This window comes from Crocuta crocuta, unplaced genomic scaffold (assembly GCF_008692635.1).
Source record: "Crocuta crocuta isolate KB4526 unplaced genomic scaffold, BGI_CrCroc_1.0 scaffold31, whole genome shotgun sequence".
NCBI classification, from domain to species: Eukaryota; Metazoa; Chordata; class Mammalia; order Carnivora; family Hyaenidae; genus Crocuta; species Crocuta crocuta.
Window position 1 is genome coordinate 13,239,313 of NW_027528362.1, and position 21,649 is coordinate 13,260,961.

General features: G+C 52.4%; 1 protein-coding gene across 2 annotated transcripts in view; it reads left to right on the forward strand.

Moving 5' to 3' along the window:
* The first annotated feature begins 397 nt into the window (after nucleotides 1–397).
* Nucleotides 398–21,649, forward strand: part of ARHGEF7 (Rho guanine nucleotide exchange factor 7) — a 74,598-nt gene continuing 53,346 nt past the window's right edge. Inside the window, exons 1-4 of one of the 2 annotated variants that reach the window (XM_077753913.1) lie at nucleotides 398–416; nucleotides 2,304–2,388; nucleotides 5,928–6,058; nucleotides 15,033–15,234. In XM_077753913.1, coding sequence (XP_077610039.1) covers nucleotides 411–416; nucleotides 2,304–2,388; nucleotides 5,928–6,058; nucleotides 15,033–15,234 — 424 coding nt within the window. In that variant the 5' untranslated portion in view covers nucleotides 398–410. The remainder of the gene's footprint in view (nucleotides 417–2,303; nucleotides 2,389–5,927; nucleotides 6,059–15,032; nucleotides 15,235–21,649) is intronic. The other variant, XM_077753914.1, reaches the window with a different exon arrangement.

The following is a 21,649-nucleotide window of genomic DNA, read 5'->3' on the forward strand; positions in this document are numbered from 1 at the left end:
GTGCTGAGAGACTTCCACAGAAGCTTTAATGAGACTTTGCTCTTGTTCCCATAAGTACAAACTCCCCTCTGTAAGTTTTTTTTTTGTTATTGAATAGTTTCTTAACTCAGGAAATAGTCTTTTTTTAGAGATGGACTTTAGTCAGAACATTTCATGGATTCAGAATGTGTGGTGTTCACAGCGGCAAGCGTTTGTCTCCTGTCATTGTGTAGTTTCCTGTGAAGAAATGCAGCACATCTGTGAATCCACTTAAGTTGTGATGTCACATGGAAGCCCATTGGTGGGTAAGTTCAGCCAACCAGGCGCTTCCTGGTATCCAAATAAGAAAGATAGATAGTTCTGGAATAACAGGAAACTTCAGCTTTCAACATCCTGTTTTTCTGGGTTTTGTGACTCGCTGCCTTACCACAATGAAGGTTAGTAGACCTTTTTATGTTGAATTCTTCTCATAGAGTATTACATACTTAATTTTCCTTTCTCTAAGGAAAATTAGAGACCTGCAGATTTGCTACTCCTTCATTTTTACAAAGGAACGTTGATGTTCAACACATAAGCTTATTAGGCCTGTTGAGGTTGATGCTTTTGATTTTCTTAAAAAAAAAAGGCAACTAACATTAAAAAAAAGGTAGATGTGTCTGCCTAGATATTGCTCATTTGATTTGGAATTTCTGAAATCTCACAAATGAATTCTATTTGGTGTTGTATAAGCGGATTCTAAAGACCTCTGTTGTAAGGGGTGCTTTTCACAGGAAGGGTCTGGTGTGAAATCGATTTATTTTGTACGTCAGCTGAGGGAGAAATGGTGCCAGTGACCATCCAGGATGCTTAGATGCGGTCACACGTGGGCGTTAGGCTCTGTTCACTTTCTTTCAGCTTTTAGAAAAGCGAGCTGTGTGTTTGGCTCCTCCCTTGATACCATGATTTGGTGGCCTCCTTTCTTGAAGTTCTTGGGTTTTTGTTTGTTTTTGTTTTGTTTCTTTGCTTATGTTTCAGTAAGCCTACCTCATGATTTTTACTCCTTTCAGAAATTAAAGGCAGAAGACCATTAACTGAGGAATTTTGAGGAAGGCAGCAATTAGATTTGGAAAGGCTTCTCTGAGCCACTCTTTGTGTGAACGTCCCTCATAGCGACATTTAGTACCACAGGGTGGATGGGTGGATTGGCTGGTACGCTTATCCATTCAGCAGACATCGGAGTTTTTGCTGTGTGCCGGCTGTCTTGCTAGATGTTGGGTGTTGTAAACTCTGGTTTTGTAGGTTTTCCACCGTAGGGCGGCTACACACGTGGGACATGAAGTTGTCCCTGAGGTGAGTGCCCTGGGAGAGCCAGCTCAGGGCGCCTGACCTAGTCTGGTGTGGAAGTGTGGCCAGGAGTCCTGTGAGGAGTTAGGGGCTGGGGGGGGCCGGGAGGCAGGAAGGAGAGGGGTTCCTGGCAGGATGTGTGAGGTGGAAGAGAGGAGGGTGGAGGGAAGAGGTGGCCAGGCCCTCCCCCTGGTCCTCCTTCCTGGAATGGCCGGTGACGTCTGGTCACTTTGGCCCTAGCGCGAGGCCTTAAGGCTGTTAACACGGTTTACATTTGGGTCTCTAAATACATCTTAGTTATTGACATCCTGAAAGAAACATTTTCATGTTTCTGGCACAGTGGTCGGTGGTTTGAGTATTACAGTCATGTGTGGCGGTTACCTGACCATCAGAGGTTGTGTGCAGCGTCTGGGAGTGCGATCTGTGTGTGCCTGTGCGCACACTTGCAGACCAGCTGTCCGGTATGTGGGCACGCAGGTGCGCTCTTCCGGCTTCTGTGTGCGCGCCTGCGTGCTGGGAGCGGCTCTGCCGTGTGCCGGGTCTGTTTGGAGGAGATGCGGACTAGACCGTCGCGGTCAGGCCTCTGCGGTGCCTGGAGAGCGGAGGTGTCCCCGGAGCTACCTGTCTGTCCCTCTTCCAGAATCCACTTCTGTCTTCCCTCCCTCTTGCTGTCCGCGTGTGTTTCTCTCGCTGTGGTTGGCTGTGGAGTGGACTTGGGGCAGGGACGGGATCTAGAAGCCAGCCCAGTAGCTGATGGGGCCTCTACCCCGTGTTGCCGAGGGGGTCGGGCCAGGTGGGGAGCTGGCCGTGAGGACGCCGGTCTCCTGCCCCGCGCGCGTCGGAGCGTGCCTGCCCCGGGAGCTCCAGCTGCCCCTGCCCCCTGTAGGCCGGGCTGCGTCTTGAGGACGCACTCAGCTGTGGCCCTCCCACTGCCGCGAGAACTTGTTTGTCCTGCAGCCGACCTAGAAGACCCTACTAACTTGTTTAATTTTTCCTTTCAGACGTTTGATGCAAATGATTTGTATCAGGGGCAGAATTTTAACAAGGTCCTCAGTTCCTTAGTGACTCTAAACAAAGTAACAGCAGGTAAGAACTTTTTATTGAACTTGAGGGGGTGGGAAGACCAAGGGACAAAAACACGTGCTTTTCTTTTTGGTTTGCAAGGCAGAAATGCGCATTCTAGAACTAAAAAAAAAATCTATCATGTTACATTTTTGGTTTAATAATTTTTGCTGTGATTTTTTTTTTCTTATTAGATCAGTCTTGGTCTTAGGGCTTCTGGTGGAGAGCAGGTGTTTTCCTCTCTGCGGGCAGAGAGCTTGCTGCCTGCAGCCTTCGCAGAGGAGCAAGGCGTTTCGTGTGCCCAGACTCCTGGGCTGTCTGGGAGCTAGAAGCTCTGTTTTAAGTGTCTTCTGATGAAAGCTCACATCTAGGGAGCAGATGCGGTGACAGTATGTCAGGTGTAACCATGATGAGGAAGCAGCCAGTGAGATGGCCCTAAAGTAAACCCCTGCCTGGGCCAGGCTTTCTGCGGGCTGTGAGGGGGCCTGGGGTGTGGGTCCTGCCGTGTTGTGAGCCTGGGCCCGCCCTTAGTGCAGGGGTGAGTGGAGCTGAGGACACCGTGTGCTGCTCTTCCGGGCTCCCAGGTACAGGGGGGCCAGGATAGCTTCTGTGCAGGTTTCTTGGAGGGAGGCCCTGCCTGCCCCGAGCACAGAGAAGTTCTGTCTTCCGAGAGCTGCGTGGGTCTAAAAGGACTTAGTGGCTCTTTTGTCTTAAAGTCATTTTAATTTTTCCATTTACTTCTACGCATTTTTAGTTTCAGGCTTATGGGAGAAAGTTAGACCTTGAGGTCTTTTGATAAGAACCCTCAAGTGTGTTTGTGAGGGGCTCTTGTCTGGGTCTTCCTGGCCCTTCAGGTGGGGGTGGGTGGGGCGGGACAGGGTCAGAGCACCGTGGGCTGTAGTCCCAGCTCAGCGGTGCTCGGGGCTCAGGGACGCGGGTGCCCACTCCTAGAACGTGCGTGCTGGGATGGCTGGCTGGGTGCCGCCGCCCCTGCCTGCACGGGGTTGGTGGGGGCACGGGAGGCACTTCCCGGAGCACCTGTCCCTGCCCCCCAACCCCCCCCATCCCCGGGCAGGGCTTTTGATGTGGCTGCGTTTTCCCAGCCTGTCTGCGTGGTTGGAAGTTGAAAACCTCCTAGGGCTGTGAGATGGAGTATCTGGGGAATTCGCTCAGTTGATAAGATAGGACCTTCTGTGAGTAAGTGTGGGAATGTCGGTGAGGATCTAAATCCAGGAGGAGGGAGAGCGACGAGTCCAGAGAAGGGAAGGGGATACAAAGATGGGCATAGTTAGAATCTCCTACCACTTGATGTTCTGCAAACAGAAGTTGTGGCACTTTGTAAAGGTTGTTAGGCAGCGATGCTGCCTTCTCTGGTCCCACGTTGTAAAAGAGCTGGCGTGACTGCGAACACGCAGGCTAGAAGATTATGTAATGGTGGGGGATACAGAGATGCAAACATGTGGAACAGGTCCCCGGAATTGAAGGGAAGAAACCGACGCTGAGCGGCACGGTGTGTCTCCTTGCCACGTGGGGCCTGTCTGCCAGCGGCCCGTAGTAACCATCTGTGTCTCCGGGCCCCACGGGAGTGTGTGAGGGCTGACGGACGTCTCCGTGGCAGACGGGACAAGAATGGCAGGTAGAGATGACACGCACACATGGTGCTTTACTGCGACCCCGCGGCTTCGGGGCACCCTTCTCCGGCAGCTGTTAGGGGGCAGGAGGGCCGCTCGGCCTTTGCCCCTGTGTGCCGCTCTTGCTGTACTTGAGGACCAGGTGCAAGTTGGGGAGGCGCTGGGGCCGCCTGTGATCCGCGCCCTCGGGCATGTGCTCCTCGTCACAGAACGTGGCCTCGGTCCATCGCTCCCAGGCACGTTACCGTCGCTTCTCCCTCCTCCTCATGCAGCAGTGGTGCTCCTTACTCCCGGAGTAAGATGTCCTTTCCGGAAACCTGTTTGGAAGTTAGGAAATCAGCAGCGCTCTTCAGCGTGGACGTGGTTTCTCAGCTGGAAAGAGTTTGTGCTCTTGTTTGGGCTAGAGTTTAAATTTCGTTCCTGAGGCCCGTGTGCCGGAAATGACCGTCTTTTTAGACCCCCTTTTAGATTCACTTTTAAATGAGTGAGAAGAGTCTGTTACTATTTTCCTTTCATGTCTCCCACTAGAAGACCCTTGTGTTCTCCAGATGTGTTGATAAATAACTTGTTTTTTAACTGGACAGAAGAAGGACAGATGACGGGAAGTAAGAGATGTCCTGAGACTCCTTCATTGCACTAAATGTTCCCTTGAAAGGTGGAGTCGGGCGACAGCGGGCGGGGGTGAGGGGACAGCGCGCAGCCACTGGCGGCGGGAATCTCTGTGAAATGCCCTTGAGGAGCTGGTTTTGTGCTTGAGTCCTAAGGCCTACGCCCACCTGTGGTGGAAAACGCTGGCAATTCCCCACAGCCTGAAGCAGGACCTGAGAGTTGCAGGGGCCTTTGCAGGTGCTTGGGTGGGGATTCAAGACTGGGCTGTTACGGCTCTTGTGGCACTGCGTTTCCAGACACCAGCGTCCGTGGAGCCGGGCGGGGAGCCCAGGGAGGCAACCGCTCTCCACGCGCACAGCCTGCTCGGCTCTCGGAGAACTAGACCCCCCAGCCTGCGTGCCTCAACAGCAGGTGGAAATCCGGGCCTTCCTGTGGGAACTTCAGACCTGCAGTTAACAGAAATTTCTATAAGACCCTACGTAAGCCAGCCCCAACAAATCTGCCAGAAAAATGGGAACTGGAGATCATGTTTAAGGATATTTTCACAGGTGGCTCCCCACATATATAGTGCTTTAGGAAATTGCTAGGTGCGCGGATCTTGGTCTCGTGATTTCCCTGGAAAACTTCTTCATGGCCTCATTTGTCTTTTTAGTCAACTCACTTCTAAGAAGTGGGTTGCTAACATTTACTTGTTGGTTGGCCTAAGTCTCTGCTCCTGAAGAGATTCTGGGAGAGCACTAAGCCCCTTAGAACCTGTTCCATCCAGCCACCTTGAAGGAAGGTGTGGCCGCCTGCCTGCTGAGGGGGTCCTCCGCTGCGAGGCCTCCAGCCAGAGTGCTCCGCAGTGAGGCTTCCAGCTAAAAGTGTCAGGGGATTTTTCTCTTGGTTTAAAGGAAGAGTCTTTTGTTGTAAAATGATTCCTGCTGCCTGTGGCCCGATTTGAAGCTCCTTCCTGGGGGAGTGGGTGGGCAGGGACGGTGTGCCGGGGCCGAGTCCCGGCCACTGCTCTGACTTCGAGAGGCTTGTTTCTTCCACGGGAAGGGAGGGCATTGAAAACAGCCACAAAACCTTGAAGAGCTGTGAAGAATCTCTGAGGGAGGGGCGGCTGAGTCGTTCTCTTGAGTCCTGTTCTGGAGCGTTCCATTCTGGAGCGCGTGCACGACGTCTGCGTGGTGGGCGGGCCGCCCTCCTGCGTAAATGGGCTGCTCTGTTGCCTTGGCCGGACGTCCCCCGGGGGCTGCCCCAGTTTAGAGTCCGCTGTGCTGCCAGAGTGTGTGGTTTGCAGCGTCTCAGCTCGTTCTTCTCTGTGCACGACCTTTGCAGACATCGGCCTGGGAAGTGACTCCGTGTGTGCCCGGCCCTCATCTCATCGGATAAAGTCTTTTGACTCCCTGGGAGCCCAGCCTTCGCACAGTCGGACTTCAAAACTGTTCCAGGGCCAGTATCGCAGTTTGGTAAGTGTGAGGGAGTTGGTTTTCGGAGGCTGCGGGGGGAAGGAGCGTGTGCAGGCGTGTCCAGAAAGGTACTTGTGCCCCTGGACAGGGTGCTGCACAGGCAGAGGCTGCTTCGGTTCTGTTCCCACTGTTCCTTGATTGGGGTGTGGCATCTGCTCATCACCCGGTTTTCCGGATGTTTACACTTGACTGCTTTGGAGAGATTTGTATATTTTGGGGGTTATATTTAAGATTCCTAAATCTGTTAATCTAGAGGGATTTAACACTTTAAAGCGTTTCCCTGGTCCTGTGTAATACGGTATTTTTCTGCTGTGTGCACACGTACAGATGTATGGGAATAACATTTGTGCGTGTGAAAGTACTTAGAAGTGGGAAGAAGAAAGGGCTAACGGCTGAAGAATCGAAAGGTGGTCTCTCTCCTTCCAGAGGTGTGGCTTAGGCTGCCTGCCGGAGTCAGGATGTGATTGGTGAAGGAGGGGCTCCCTGGTCGTGGCTGCTGGTGAAGGGGGTGAGGACTGGGGGCGCATGGCTGTGCTGGGAAGTGAGGAAAAGTCCAGGTGCAGGTTGTTAGGATCCGGGCTGTGAGCCGAGCACTCGAGGTGCAGCCGTGAGAGGCTGGAGAGAGATGTGGCACAGTGCGGACTGGGGGCCGAGGGCCGATGCTGGGAGGCCGCCGCGGGTGTCGCTCTGGAGCCGCCCCGAGCCCTCCTGTGAGCTAACGGGTGATGGCGCTTTGTTCGATTAGCTAGTTGCGTGACTTCGCTTTCATGTGATGTTTTAGTAAACTTGTGTTCAAGCCCAGCGGTCCTGCTGCATGAGTCGAAAGAGAACCCGACTCTTGAGTGTTTGGGGATCACCGCTGTCTTACCTGCTCCCACACAGGGGTTTTGTTAAGTAAGCTCATGGCTGGCTTAAATACATTGGTTAGAGTTGCATTTTGCGGAGGGAATTTGAGTTTCATTCAAGGAGGGTTAAAAAGGAAGCTACAGAGGGAATGAAAGTTTTCCATGTTCCTGAACTTTTTGCACACAAGCGAATTCCCTGCTGTTTATCTCTTTTTCCTTAGAGAAGCCCCATTGCCGTTTCTGACCTGGTGTATGGTGCACTTGGGCCACAGTTGTGTCTGCCCTGTTTCAGGAGCTGTTCCTGAACTCCTTCAGATGCTGCGCTGCAGCCCNCTTAATGCTAGGTGAATTCTGCAGAGCTTTATTGAGAGTGTTTTGAATCCAAATTGAGGAAAAATATGTACCAAACTACTTGGACAAATTTTTATTTATATTTTCTAAAAGTTTATCGTGCATGCAGGGGAGGGGCAGAGAGAGAGAGGGAGAGAGAACTTCCCAAGCAGACTCCACACTGTCAGCACAGAACCTGATATGGGGCTTGATCCCACGAATTGTGAGATTGTGACCTGAGCTGAAATCAAGAGTCAGACGCTTAACTCGCTGAGCCACTCAGGTGCCCCTGGAAAAGTTTTTCAATTAGCTTTTATAAAATTCATAGGGCAAAATGTAAGAAATCTGCAAACTCTGGGTGAAGAAACATGTTGCCTCGCCGGTTCACCTGGGCCAACTTATAACTACTCATTTTTGAGTAAATGAAGGCTAGATGGCAGGTGGATAATTTCAAGTAAAATGCAGGTAAGTGGAATGTTGAAGGGTGCGTGTTCCTGAGATCACAGTAAGCCTAGGATTAATGTTTAATGAGCTAGAGAAATTTTAAGTAACAGCAGAAACACAAGGCCTCTCTGCCACCCCTTGTGTTCGGAAGACCCTGTTAACTGCTGCTGGGAGGGGTGGGCCCGGCCTCTTCCTGGGCTGCACAAGAGTGGCTTCCTGTGCCCTTCGGGTGTTCTGCAGGTGTTATTGATGGTACTTTACGTAAGTTTCTTCGATTAAAAATTATAATGAAACAAGAATGGCAAGACTTTTTAAAAAAATTTATTATTTTTGAGAGCGAGCATAAGCTGGGGAAGGGGCAGAGAGAGAGGGAGACAGAGGAATATGAAGCAGGCTCCAGGCTCTGAGCTGTCAGCACAGAGCCCGATGTGGGGCTCGAACCCACGAAGCACGAGATCATGTCTGGAGCCAAAATTGGATGTTTAGCTGACTGAGCCACCCACGTGCCCCCAAGAATGGCACAAATGTTTATTTAAAGCTGTGTGTTGGGCAGCAGAAAGAGAAATTGTTTATTTACAGTTGCACCAAAAAGAATAAAAAAGGAATCAATTTAACAAAGGAGGTGAAAGACCTATACTCTGAACACTGTAAACAGTGTTCATCTTCAAGAAATTGAAGATGACACAGACCAGTGGGAAGATACTCATGGATTGGAGGAGCCCGTACTCTTAAAATGTCCACACTGCCCAAAGCGGTCTGCAGATTTGATGTGATCCCCGTGAAAATAAGAATAGTGCACATCTCAGAACTAGAACAAATAATGCTAAAATTTGTATGGAACCACAAAAGTTCAAATAAAAAATAAAGTTTGTGTTGGTTCAAATAACCAAAACAATGTTGAGAAAGAACAAACCTGGAGGTGTCACACCCCAGTTTTCAAGGCACGCTACAAACCCGTAACGAAACAGCACGGCACTGGCATAAGACTAGACCCGCAGATCAGCGGAACGGAACGGAGAACCCAGCAATAAACCACAACCACACGTCTGGCTCTGACAAGGGGCAAGAATATATGATGGGGAAAGACCGTCTCTTCAGCAAATGGTGTTGGGAAAACTGGACCACTTGGTTTCTTTCAGCAGACACAAAAATAAACTGAAAAATGGATTGAAGACCTAAATGTGAGACCTGAAACCATAAACTCCTAGAAGACAAAAAGTAATTTTTTTCATATCAGCAACAGAAACATTTTTCTAGGTATGTCTCCTCGGGCAAGGAAAACAAAGAATACTGTTAGTGCTACACCCAAATAAAAAGCTTTATCACAGTGAAGGAAGCCATCAACAAATGGGAAAGACAACCCGCTGAAGGAGAGAAGATACTTGTAAATGGCCTATCTGATAAGGCGTTATTATCCAAAATCTAGTAAGAACTTACACAACTCAGCACCAAAAAATCCAGTTAAAAAATGGGCAGAGGACCTGAATTGACCTTTTTCCCAAGACCCATGGCAAGGTGCTCCTCACCGACCGTCACAGAAATGCAAACCAGAGCCACAGAGAGAATGCCTTCCCTCAGTCAGAGTAGCTAGGATCGAGAAGACAGACAATAAGCGCTGGCAAGGATGCCAAGAAACCGGAAACCTCAGCGCTGTTGGTGGGCATGCAAACTGGTGCAGCCACCCTGGAGACCAGTATCATGGTTCTTCAGATTGAAAATAGAAACACCATCTGATCCCGTAATTCTGTTGTTGGGTATTTGCCCAAAGAAAACAAACACTAACCTGAAAAGATGAATGCTGCAGTAAATACAGAGGTGCATTATTTACAGCACCCAAACTACAGAAGTAACTCAAGTGTCCACGAACAGATTAATAAAGGTGTGAGTGTGTGTGTGTGTATGTACGTATGCACTATATCTATTAGCAGTCTACTCAGCTGTGAAGAGTAAAATCTTGGCTATTTGTAGCACCATGGACAGACCTAGAGGGTATAATGCTGGGTGAAATAAGAGAAAGATAAATAAAAACGTTATTCTGCTTGTATGTGGAATCTGAAAGAGAAAATGAATAAGCAAAAACAGACCTCTAGAGAATAAACTGATAGTGGCCGAAGAGGGATGATGGGGTAGGGGCAGAAGGGGGAGAGAGAGAAAAGAAGGTGAGAGGTGAGCCTCCACCTACCCATCATTTTCTACTTCGTGTTTGAAATTTTCCGTAATAAAAAATTAAGCTAAAACAATAGGTGGGTGCTTGAACATAAATTTCGTGATCTCGTTAAAGTAAACATAGCCTTGAAATTGCGTGAGGCGCTGCCATTCCCAGGGCCAGGGCGGGTGTTTTCAGGGTGCTCTGTGAAAGCCCCTGGTCTGCTAGGCATGCGTTGCCTGACCACCACCTCGGCGCTTGCTGCTGCCATGCTCCTGCCTCTGTCCCTAAGCCCCTCTGTCTCAGGACCAGTTTCTTGCTTGTAATGGAGGCCAGTTTGAGTGGTTCTGGTCTGTCTACACTAACATGGACTTCCTGTTGCTTCCTCATTATTCATTTCTGGGGGTGACCCCCTGGCCCCCACTCCCTCTGCTAGATTGAGCTCTTCCTGCACCCCTGTGCTCAGGCTGTGCTCTCCCCTGGACGGAGTGACTCCATGGCTTCCCTGGGTCGGGGCTCAGGCTGTTGACTTGGGGCTTCTTTTCCCTCCGGTATGGGGCTGACTTCATCCTTTACTGGTGAATAAACTGCACTGACTGCTTTTGGGATTCCTCCTGTCCCTCTGTGCCCGGAATCTTCACCCATTGACTCCTGAGAAGTAAGACCTTGAGCTCCCAAGTCTCCCTCCCCGTTTGGGGGCAATGATGAGGTGGGGCGCTTGCTCCTGCCACCCTTCACTTGTGGGGGTCCCGCCTTGGGCCCCTCAAACACTTCCCGTGCCTGTGGTCCCCACTGCCACCTGGGACAGGGCCAGCCCTGGTCCCTGCGCTCCCAGGACTGTTTCTCAGGCCTGCACGACCGTGTGTCCACCCGGTGCACGCTGTTTCTGTCTCCGCCGCCGCCTCTGCTGCCTCACTCTACCGGATCTCAGCAGTTCTAGGACCTTTTCAAAACCTCCTTACAGGTCTGGAAGTAGCATGTGTCCTACTTTTTGATGGTATGTCATAACTGACAGCATTTGGAATATAAAAAGGGAATTCTCTAATTTCTGGTATGTTCTATTTGATGAAATACATTATGAGCAAACAAGTGTAGAGAAATGGTATTTACATAAGATCACAAGACCTGGAAATACTAGCTGTTGGAATAGAAATCAGGTGTTTCCTTGACCAGTTTTTCTTCTGTGACTGAGCTTACACCTTCCAGGGAACGAGCGGGGAGGGCAGAGCTCGTGGGAAGGCAGTGCTCCAGGGTATCGTGGTTTCGGGTGACTTCAGGATGTGGGATAAAACACTTGATGGGTGTCTGGGTGTGCATGATACTGACAGGTAGCCCTTGTAGGCCTCGGGGCAGCTGTGAGGAGCAATCAGGGCGGGTATAGGTTACTGCTCCCGGACGAGGTACGGTACGTGGGCCCCAGTGCCCTCCATCACTGACTTCGTGACCTGAACCCTATATCTAGAAAACCACTAGATGAATTTCTATGTCAGACATTCCAGTGTAAGATCAAGAAGCACAACCTGGCCGGTGTCTCCTTTGTTGTGCCTCCCTTTCCCAGAGGCCTCTGCTGTCCTGATTTCTGACCATAAAGATGAGCTTTACCCATTTTGTGTATGACGCAAACGGAATTCCACAGTGTGCACCCCGTCTGCGACTGGCTGCTCCTGCTCCGCCCCCTGTGCTGTGGACGATCGCGAGGTGTCAGGTTGAACCCCGGAAGCTGACAAGTGTCAGTCGCAGGAGAGCCTTTACACAGGGGAGGGAGAGAAATCCCGAATAGGACAGTGGTTAAATACCTGCTCTCCAGTTTGCCGACCCCAGTGGTGGTGACTTGAACGCTCCTGTTGAGTGTTGGGCCCTGAGGCTGACGATGGCGGGAGCCATTGCGGCATCCTGTCTGGTGCCCTCTCGCACCCCGTCTCTGGCATCTTGTGGTCGTAACACTCCTTAGAATAACATCTTAAGCTTACATCTTTGGTGGAGTAGGTGCTGAATCCGTGGACATTTGCGTGGATTTAAACTTCTAGAGGATCTAGGCTGACTCCCCACCCTCTGTGCCTTTCTTCCCACGTGTCCCCGGACACGCCTGTCCTTGTGGAGTGGCCATCTCTGTGTGGAAGAGGTGGCAGTGGTGTCTGACCAGTACCTGAGTGCGGAGAGTCGGTGACATGCGGGAGAGTGTAGTCGACCTCATTTGTGATGTTGAGGTTGGTGCTGTGGCTGGAGAGGGCCTGTGCACTGGTGGCTCAGCTGACACGGCGGGGCTGGCTGCAGGGTGGCTCCTGAGCGCTTCGACCTCCTCGGGGCTGCTCTGCACCCGTATCGGTTACATGTTGTCTTCCGTTGTGGAAGTCGGTGCCCGGGATTGGCTGTGTGGGTTTTACACGAAGCCGGCTTGCCCAGGGTGGGTCACGGAAAGGGGAGGTGCTGAAGATCAGGGTGGACAGCTGGTGCAGGGGGGCCGTGGTTTGCAGAGACGAGCTGGTACCGCGTGGCAGCCCCATCTGGTTTCCCTAACTGGGGCTGTGACCTGTACCATCGCTGGGGAGCAGGGCCTCGGCGGGACTGGTGACCTTTAGGCTGCCCCTCGCCATTCAAGTGCGCCAAGCGAGCAGCACGGCGGTCAGCTTTCCTTCAGTTTTTCCAGTGCTGAGGAGACCTTACATATGTCCAGTGTGTATGAAGTGTTTAACCGGTTAGATGAGACACTCGTGTATGTGCTTTTTGTAACTTAACGTAAAATACACATTTAAATAAATATTAAACATTTCAGAAACTGTCTGCCCCTCCTGAAGAGCCATCATCACTGCGCTTTCTCTGTATCTTGTGAGTCGTGCAGCCGGCTTAGATTTGGTCCTTCCAGACTTGGTGCAGGAGCTGGTGCAGCCCGCCACCTCCTGCCTTGCCCCTCGGGCCCCGGGGGCTTGCGTCTGTGTCTCCGTGGGCGCCTGTGTGAAGCCGGAGTTAGGCCCGCACTGTGGTCAGTGTGGCCTTCCCGCCGTGGAGCGGGGTCGGGGTCTCGTGCTGCGCCCCGGCCCGGCCCTTCCTCCCAGCCGAGTGCCCCCAGGGCTTCTGTTGGGTGCAGTGAGTGTCCCCTCCCCACGTCCCAGACCCACAGCGTGGCCAGTGTGTGTGCAGTCACCGAGCTTCCTTTCCTGACAGCGTTTTGTTTTCTGGAATACATGCTCGTTGCCTGTTGCAGTTTTCTCTGCGTCCTCGGCAGACTGCAGCCCTTGTGTTCGGCCTGTTTCTAAGAACCCCTCGAACACTGAGACCCGTTAGGGTTTCTCACCCCTTCCCAGGGGCCTGCCCTGGCGTCCCGCGGCCGCTTGCAGACTCTCCTGCTTGTAGCCGGGTCCCTGCCACAGCCGCCTGAGCTGCCCTCTGGTGGCCCAAGCCCATCTCCCCCTCTCCTTTTCTTCTTGACTGGCTCCCCTATTGAGGAGGCGCGTCTTCCAGGAGCTTCTTGGGGAGAGTGCGCCCAGGCGTCAAGTGCCGGGGAGCTCGGGTAACTGCGGGTGTGAGCTTGTTCCGATGCGAGGATTCTCTTCGGTTTTCCGAAGTGTCACTGCCGGGAGACTTGAGCCGGGTTCTCTGGGCTTCTTGTGTGTGGGGCCCCGCGGCTTCCTGGCTCCGTGGCTTTGTCCTCTGCCAGGTTGGGGACATTTTCAGCCGTGTTCCTCATAGCGCCTTTCAGCACTTCCTCTTCCACGGCGCTGGTGACGCCAGGCTCAGGCCTGTCATTTTCCTCATGTCCCTGGGGCTCTTTTTTCACTGTCATTTTGAGTAAATTTTGGAAGTTCTTTTTCCTTTTTGAGATTTCTTCTAGATCTGTCTCTAGAGACCTTGTAATTGCTCTTTGAGGTCTGGTGACAAAAACCTCGGGACCCCAGCATCTGCTGCCGCTCCGTGTCCTTCCTCGCTGAAGCCCTGTGTGTCCTAGTTGTTTGGGACACCGGTGGGCAGACGGGGCCACATGCCGCCACCTGGTAAGGTGGAGCAGGGACTCCCTGCCTGATCTTTGCTGATGTCACCAGTGCAGTTGGGGCACGGGACGTGTCCCTTCCCCGTCCCCGTGGACGCCCAGGTGCAGACTGAGAGGGCTTTCCCCCGGAGATCAGCCTTTTCCTGGGGATGCGTTTAGTTTGCTGCTGTTGGTTTAGGTGGAAATAAAAAGAAACTGTAGCTGGGCTGCCTCCCTCTTCCCACCTTTCAGAGTCGGCACACAGGCTTGATGTCTGAGGAAAAATGCAAATTGAAAGGAGGTGCCATTTCTCCCCAGCTGTTTGACAAAAATAAAAATGTTTGGGGGGCGCCCGGGTGGCTTAGTCGGTTAAGCGTCCGACTTTTGCTCAGGTCATGATCTCGTGGTTCGTGGGTTCGTGCCCCGCGTCGGGCTCTGTGCTGACTGCCGGCTCAGAGCCTGGAGCCTGCTTCAGATTCTGTGACTCTCTCTCCGACCCTACCCTGCTCACGCTGTCTCTCTCTCTCTTAGAAATAAATAAAACATTTAAAAAAAAAATAAAAAAAAAATAAAATAAAAAAAATAAAAATGTTTGGTAATATTCAGTGCTGGTGAATGTGTAAAGAAATAGCTCTGAAATACTGTTGGTGGGAATGTGCTTGGTGTGAGGAGAACCTTTCTGGAGGGCAGTTAGAAATAGGTACTAAAGTTTAAAACGTGTCCCATGTTTTCTGACCTGAATTTAAGGTATATGCTTATTTACATGTATGTTCAAAGAGGTGCATATGGTTTTAATGCAGCCTTGTTTTGCAGTAGAAAAATACTAGAAATAACCTTAAATCCAGTAATGGAGAATTACTGGCACAGCTGTACAGCTAAGTTCCACAATTAAGACTAAAATCCTTATAATGCTAGAAATGACCACAGTGTGTTAACTGTTTATAAGTTGTATTGAAGGATGTGCTGTATAATTTGATGTAAGTGTATATGAAAGTACGTAATGTGTATGGAAGCATAACTATGGCCAGAAAGAGACTTTTAAAACCATTACAAGGGTTTCCTCTGGGACAGGACAGAAATGAGGTGGTGGTGGTCAGGGGGGTCAGGAGGTCAGAAACCTGTTTCTCTACCGTAAAAAGTGCTCTGCTGTTGGAATGGGGCAGCTTGCCCCGATTATCCTAGTGAAACGTCTGGTTTTCTAATGATGCAGACTGCCTGACATTTTTCTCCCCTCTTCCCTTTTAGGACATGACTGATACTAGCAGCAGCCAGCTGGTAGTGAGAGCGAAGTTTAACTTCCAGCAGACCAATGAGGATGAGCTCTCCTTTACGAAGGGCGACGTCATCCACGTCACGCGGGTCGAGGAGGGCGGCTGGTGGGAGGGCACGCACAATGGCAGGACCGGCTGGTTTCCTAGCAACTACGTGCGGGAGGTCAAGCCCAGCGGTGAGTGGTGTGCGGGCAGAGGGCCAGGTGGCTGTGCTCCTCTCCCTGCCGGCGCAGCTTGCGTGGGTGGTCCTGGGCCGAGGGGCCGCATTCTCCCCTAGTTGTTCCTCAAGGAAAGTGATTTTTACTTTACTCCTGCCTTGGGGTGACCACAAGACGGGTCTGTAGTTGAGAGTAGCATTTCAGTCAGTCATGATATGGTTTAAAATATAAGGACCTGGGGTTTGCCATATCATACAGCCTGTTAATTAAAAAAAATTTCTTTTTAATGTTTATTTTTGAGAGAGAGAGAGAGAGAGAGAGAGAGAGAGAACATGAGTGGAGGAGGGGCAGAGGGAGAGGGAGACACAGAATCTGAAGCAGCTCGAGGCTCTGAGCTGTCAGCACAGAGCCCGACATACGGCTTGAACTCCCAAACCGTGAGATCATGACCTGAGCCGAAGTAGGATGATTAACCAACTTAGCCACCCAAGTGCCCCAGGCTACTAGTTTGTATCACTTGGGTGATATTTGTTTTTTATTTTGTTTTGAGGGAGTGGGAGAGCAGGAGAAGGGCAGAGGGAGAGAAAGAATCCCAAGTAGGCTCCACGCTGTCAGCGCAGAGCCCAGTGTTGGGGCTCGAACTCATACACTGTGAGATCATGACCTGAGCCAAAGTTAGGAGTCAGAGGCATAACCGAATGAGCCACCCAGGTGTCCCTTATTTTATATTATTTTAAAGTTTGATAGAACACAGAACAGGGGGAGGAGAGGTGGAGAGAGAATCCTAAGCAGGCTCCGCCCTGTCAGCACAGAGCCCTGTGTGGGGCTCGATCTCATGAATGAGATCATGACTGAGCCAAAGTAAACGGTTGGATGCTTAGCCCACTGAGCCCCCCAGGTGCCCCACGTACCACGTTCTTACAGTAAAGTTCAGGCGTTGCTAAGAACGGGAGCGCCAGCACGTTTGCGGGACTACAGTGCATCGATGAGCATCCGCGTAAAAGTGGACCCGCGCAGCTCGGGCTTTGTTGTTGGAGCGTCAGCCGTATACACAATCCTTGTGTTTCCGCGGGGCCTGGCGCTGAGCACCACCCTCCCAGCCCTTCTGACACCAGATGCGTGGGTTTTTCACACGAGCAAGCCGGTGACATCGTGCAGAGCTTCTGAAACCCTCGTAACTTCGTAAGTGATCAGAGCTCTGGGAACATCTTCTGTTCCAATACTTGGTCTTTGGTCACGGTTGCCGATCCAGGGATCCCAGGACCTTTGTCATTTCCTGTTCCCCGGGCCAGGGGCAGACCACTCTGCAGGCTACATTTTCTTTATCCATCCATTTGGGTTGTTTCCACCTTTTGGCTGTTGGGAGTAAGGTTGCTGGGACCCTGGGTGCGATCGACGTCCTGGCCTTCCTCTGGGGGCTGCACCTGGGGGTGGCGTTGCTGGGTCACCAGGCGATGGCGGTCAGTGTGCGGGGAGCCAGTGTTGCTGCCCTGTGTGGCGGCTGCCCGCTGTGCCTTCCACCAGCAGTGTGCAAGCGTTCCGGTGGCCACGCCCTTGCCACCGCTTTTTCCCCACAATCTCTGTTGGGTGTGAAATGGTACCTTGCTGTTGGTATCTTTCTGTAGTTGTGACCTCTAGGGTCACAGTAATGTGTTAGCATTGTGAGTTCTCAGTAATTTCTGTGACTCTGATTTTGGAATAGGATTCCCTTCTAGAAGGGTGTGGTTAAGATAAGCATTGTAATTTTCAGTGTAATTCCTCATTTTCTGTAAACAAAACGTGCCAGATCCTAACACATCAGGATCATTGCCTTGTGCAACAAACACTGACTTCCTCTGAATTGTGAGTTTCTCTTTGTTGACATTTTTGATTGATGAATGTGTTTCTTGAATAAATGAAACCAGCATTTCTAAGTGACCTCTTTTGGGCTGCCTTTCTCGAGGTAAGTTCTCAAGAACGTCCGCTTGACCTTCCCCCTTCTTGCAGGGGTCCGCAGCCTCGATCACTTGCCCTCTGGCAGTTGTGGACGACAGCGCGGCTGTCAGGCTTTGCTCTCGTGTGTTTGTGCCATGACCTGTGTGTGCTTTCCTGTGAGTCTGCGTACGGGATTTCCACAGCTTGCTGCACGTGCCCGTTTCTCCCTGAGTCTGTGCTGCCTCCTAGCAGACGCCTTTGCACTCAGCACGTAGTCTCCACACACATTGTCCTGATGTGTAAAACCGTGGATTTCTGGGGCGCCTGCGTGGCCTTGTCTGTTAAGCATCCGACACTTCAGCTCAGGTCGTGATCCCAATGCTGATAGGTTCAGACCCCGTGTCAGGCTGTGCACCGACCATGTGGAGCCTGCTTGAGATTCTCTCTCCCTGTCTCTGTGCCCCTCCCCTACTCGAGCGTGTGCTCTCGCTCTTGCTCTCAAAATAAACTTAAAGCCCATGGATTTGTTCATTATGTACACTTCAGGGCACACTCTCCTAGAGAATTTCTTAAATTGGAGGGAGACTGCAGGAGAGGCCGTGAGGCCAGTGGTTGGGGGTGGGGTGGGGACAGGGCCGCTGGTCGCTGCTGTCGTTAAGTCAGCATGGAGACGCTCAGTGGGTAGCAGGTCTCGCACCAGACCGTGCAGTTCGAACCCGTGTGCCGCTGGGGTGGAGGGGGCCGTGTGTACTTCTGACCTCAAAAAACGATCTAAAATGCAAACTGGATTTTGGATGCGATGATTAATTTGGCTGTGGAAAAATGTAACCCGTGCAGGGAAGGGGCAGAGGTAACAAGCTGGGTTCTGTGTTGGTGTGATGTGAGGGTTCTGAAGGCCCCGGGGTGAGGCCAGGGGCCAGGGCCCAGGCCTGTCCACACGGTGTCTTCCAGATGCACGCTTGATAATGGGTGGAAAGAGCCTTAAACGTAAGATTGCACCTCAGGCCTGTGGGGGTCCCAGCAAGATGAGTGGAGGGCCCCGGGGTGAGCCGGTTTGGGGTCCTTCTGGGACGTGGGGGTGAGTTTCTCCCAGATGAATACTGCGTGCACTCCCTGGACAGCTGTGCTGGAGGGCGCTCTAGGGGACGTTCCGTGTGCGTGGCCACTCTCGGGGACCGTGCTTCAGCGTCCTGTTTTGAGGATGTGTCCCGAGTCAGCTGGCCGGCAGCACTTCCGGGTCAGGGGTGGTAGTCCCCCAGGATCAGGGGTGAGGTGCCGGTCGGTGGTACGGGCCCGAGGACACAGCTGGGACGGCAGCAGCATGCTGGGGGTGGAGGTGGCTGTCCCCGGCCTCCGCTTCTGCCCGCGGGCTTCTCTGCACGGACCTGGTCCCACGGACGCCCTCCCCGGGCTCCTGGTCTTCCTCGTCCTCTCACTTCCTCCTCAGCTTGGATTTTCGTTTTGTTCTGTCGCTTCCCTTCGTGGGTGATGCCTGTAGACCTGGTGTGCGCTGCGCAGTTATCCCTTGGGGCCCCGCTTTGTAACACGGGGACCTGCCCCGCCCCTTCTCCGCCCTCCACCCCTCTGCCGGTCAGCTGTGTTTTCTGCGTACATCCTCAGGATTGTTAGGGGTGCTCTGGTTCCAAAGCCACAGGCAGCGTCCATTCCACAAATACTTGAGTGAACCCTGATGTGGGGAGTGAGGGAACAAGAATAGTGAAAAATCGAGGGGTCTTTCCGGAAATCACGAAGCTGACCCGAGGTTCCCTGAATAGAGAATGCTGTAGACAGTTGAGAACGTGAGTGTCCGCGAGGCTCTGCTGGCATGAAGTCAAAGCCTGAGAGGCATGACCTCGCACACACTGTGTGTGTCTTACTTGGTTCCTGTGTCGGCTCAGCCAGCCTCACAAAGTCAAGGCGACAACAGATTTGAGTCCGGGGAGGTGTGAATACAGACTGGGCACTAGACGATAACGAGGGGCTCCTGTCTTTGTCAGGTGTGGTAGTGGCCTGATACTGGATTGCCATTTGACGAATCTGACGGGCACTGGAGTGTCAGTGGCCAAGATGCCAGTGTCCAGGATCCACCCTGTAAGGCTTCCGGAAGAGGAGAGGAGGGGTCCGAGCGTTCTCTGTCGGAAGCTCAGTGAGAGCAGGGCCGGCATGGTGCCCCACAGCTCCTGAGCTAACACGTAGCTAGCACGTTATCCCCATGCCCACGGGACGGGTTGAGGGCACTGTGGCCACCAGGAAGCTGGTGACATGACCCGTGTGGGGGGCTCATGAGCGAGGTGACGGCCGTCATCCAGAGGATGGGAGGAGCAAGTTGGAGCTGGCGGCTCCCCGGCCGACGGCAGGCTCTGTCGCATCGCTGACCGGCTCACAGCCGAGGGCGGTGGGGGATGCGGAGCCTTAAGACCACTTATTCCTGTTTCCTCTTCCACGCGCCTGCCTCCTCCCAGAGCAGCCACAGGGAAGGGCCTGGGGTGGTTGGGTCACACGAAACACCCATGTTTGACTGCCTTCACCTGAGCTGGGGGTGGGGGCCGTTACGACAGTAACATTCACGGACCTGCTTTTCAAGGGCACTACCTGAGGTCGGCTGAGGTCCAGGAGCGGCAGCGGCCTGACTCTGTGTCACGCGGCTCCCTACCCTGGTGGACATTTGAATCCCCTCCAGCCCTCGCAAGTGGGGGAGTACAGGACACAGTACGTCGAGAGAAAGCACATTCCCGTAACCTTTATGAGTGTATTGTCGGGGTTCTGGTCAATCCTTTTCTGTCCGTAACTTGCAAATTAAGCTTTATCACAGCTGTGTATGTGGAGGAAAAACCGTAGCGTGTGTACGGTTTGGTATTCTCAGTTTGGGGCATTTCCAAGGGTCTTGGAACATAGGTGTCACGGATGAGGTGGGGTGTCCTGTATGGCTACCCCAAGGGTCCCCCCCCCCCGTTGCCTTAGAGCCACTGTTCCCTCCCTGCGGGGTGGTTCTGATTTTGTGCAGGGCGTAGTGTGCTGCGCTAGCCCGGGGTGCAAAATGCCGTTTCTGGAAGGGGTCTTCCAGCAGCTGCCTGCTCGTTCCTTTTGCTTTTTCCTGAAAATCCTGTGAGGTGTCTTGCTTTGCCCTCTGTGGCTTTTATTCCGGCTTTTGTATTTTTTGCTTTGCTGGATTTTATTCATTTGGGGTCCACTCCTCAAATCTGTGAGTTCACTGGTCTCCCCTTAACCTATGATGGTGACTGTCCATTGGGTTTCACTTTAGTGACCAGAGTATTCATTTCCGGAGATGGTTTCTTTCTTTCTCAGGTGTTTTTCATTTTCGTGGTGCATTTTTTTTATTCATCATGGTTCTTTCTTCCCAGGTGGTTTTTTTTTTTTTTTAAACACTTATTTATTTTGAGAGGGGGCGAGCAGGGCAGAGAGAGGGAAAGAGAAATACAGCCAGGCTCTGCACGGTCAGCACAGACCCCAGCGTAGGGCTTGGACTCATGAACCGTGGGATTGTGACCTGAGCTGAAATCAGGAGTTGGACGCTTAACCGTCCAAACCACCCAGGCGCCCCTCTTTCCAGGTGTTTTAAACGTGCTTATTCCATAGTCTCCTCAATGATCCCCTTGGTTCTGTGTCTTGAGTGTTCACTTGCTTTGTATGTTGTATCTGTGTACACTCTCGGTGTGGTTCTTCGTGAGCTGTAACTTTGTTAGAGGTTTGTCCTTGGGGCCTTGGTGGGGGTACCTCTGTACCCCGGGCTGCGGGAGTGTTCCTGCAGAGGGAGGGACGGTTGTTTCCTCGGGGCTCCCAGAGGTTTCCTTGCCCCGGGCAGATGCCGGTGGGCCTTTGGGAGTGGATTCGGACCACACACCTCCACGGGGGGCCGGCTCAGGGTTTGGATTTCTCCGGGGCTGCGTCTCCTGCACCCACGCGGCCGGCGCGTCCTTGCGAGCTGCGGTGTCTCTGGAGCTTCCTGGCCCGCCTGCCCGGAGCTGCTCCTGTTTGTCGCCCAGGGCCGAGTCGGGTCTCTGCCTGGCCCTCCCTTTTATTCACGTAGCATATTCATGGTTAAAGTCTCTTGATTTTGGCGACTTCAGTTTGTTGGTGGGAAGGGAAAGTCTGAGTCCTCCGGCGCCTGGTAGGCAGCCCTGATTGCGTTCTCACCCTGCAGTCCCAGTGAATCTTAGCGATCTTCAGCCGTCAGATGGGCCAAAAAAGTTTTATTTTTCTTAAGAGGCTGGGAAGGTTGAACATTTTCTAATGTCTCCTGGGCGCAGTTTTTGTTAAGTTTGGCCATCGCTTCCCTTCTAGTATATTCTCTAAGTGTGTGGGTTTTGTTGTTATTTTGGGGGGCGGGTGGGGAGCAGACACTGGAGGGCTCCCTCGGGTTGCACAGTGGTTCTGGAGGCAAACCTGGGAACCTAGGTTTCTCCTGCCTGTCGTGTCGACCAGATGTCCCCTCCTTGCATGAGTGTCCGAGGGCCAGGGCACTGGGACGAGTGCGGAGCGGGCCCCGTTGTGGCTGTCG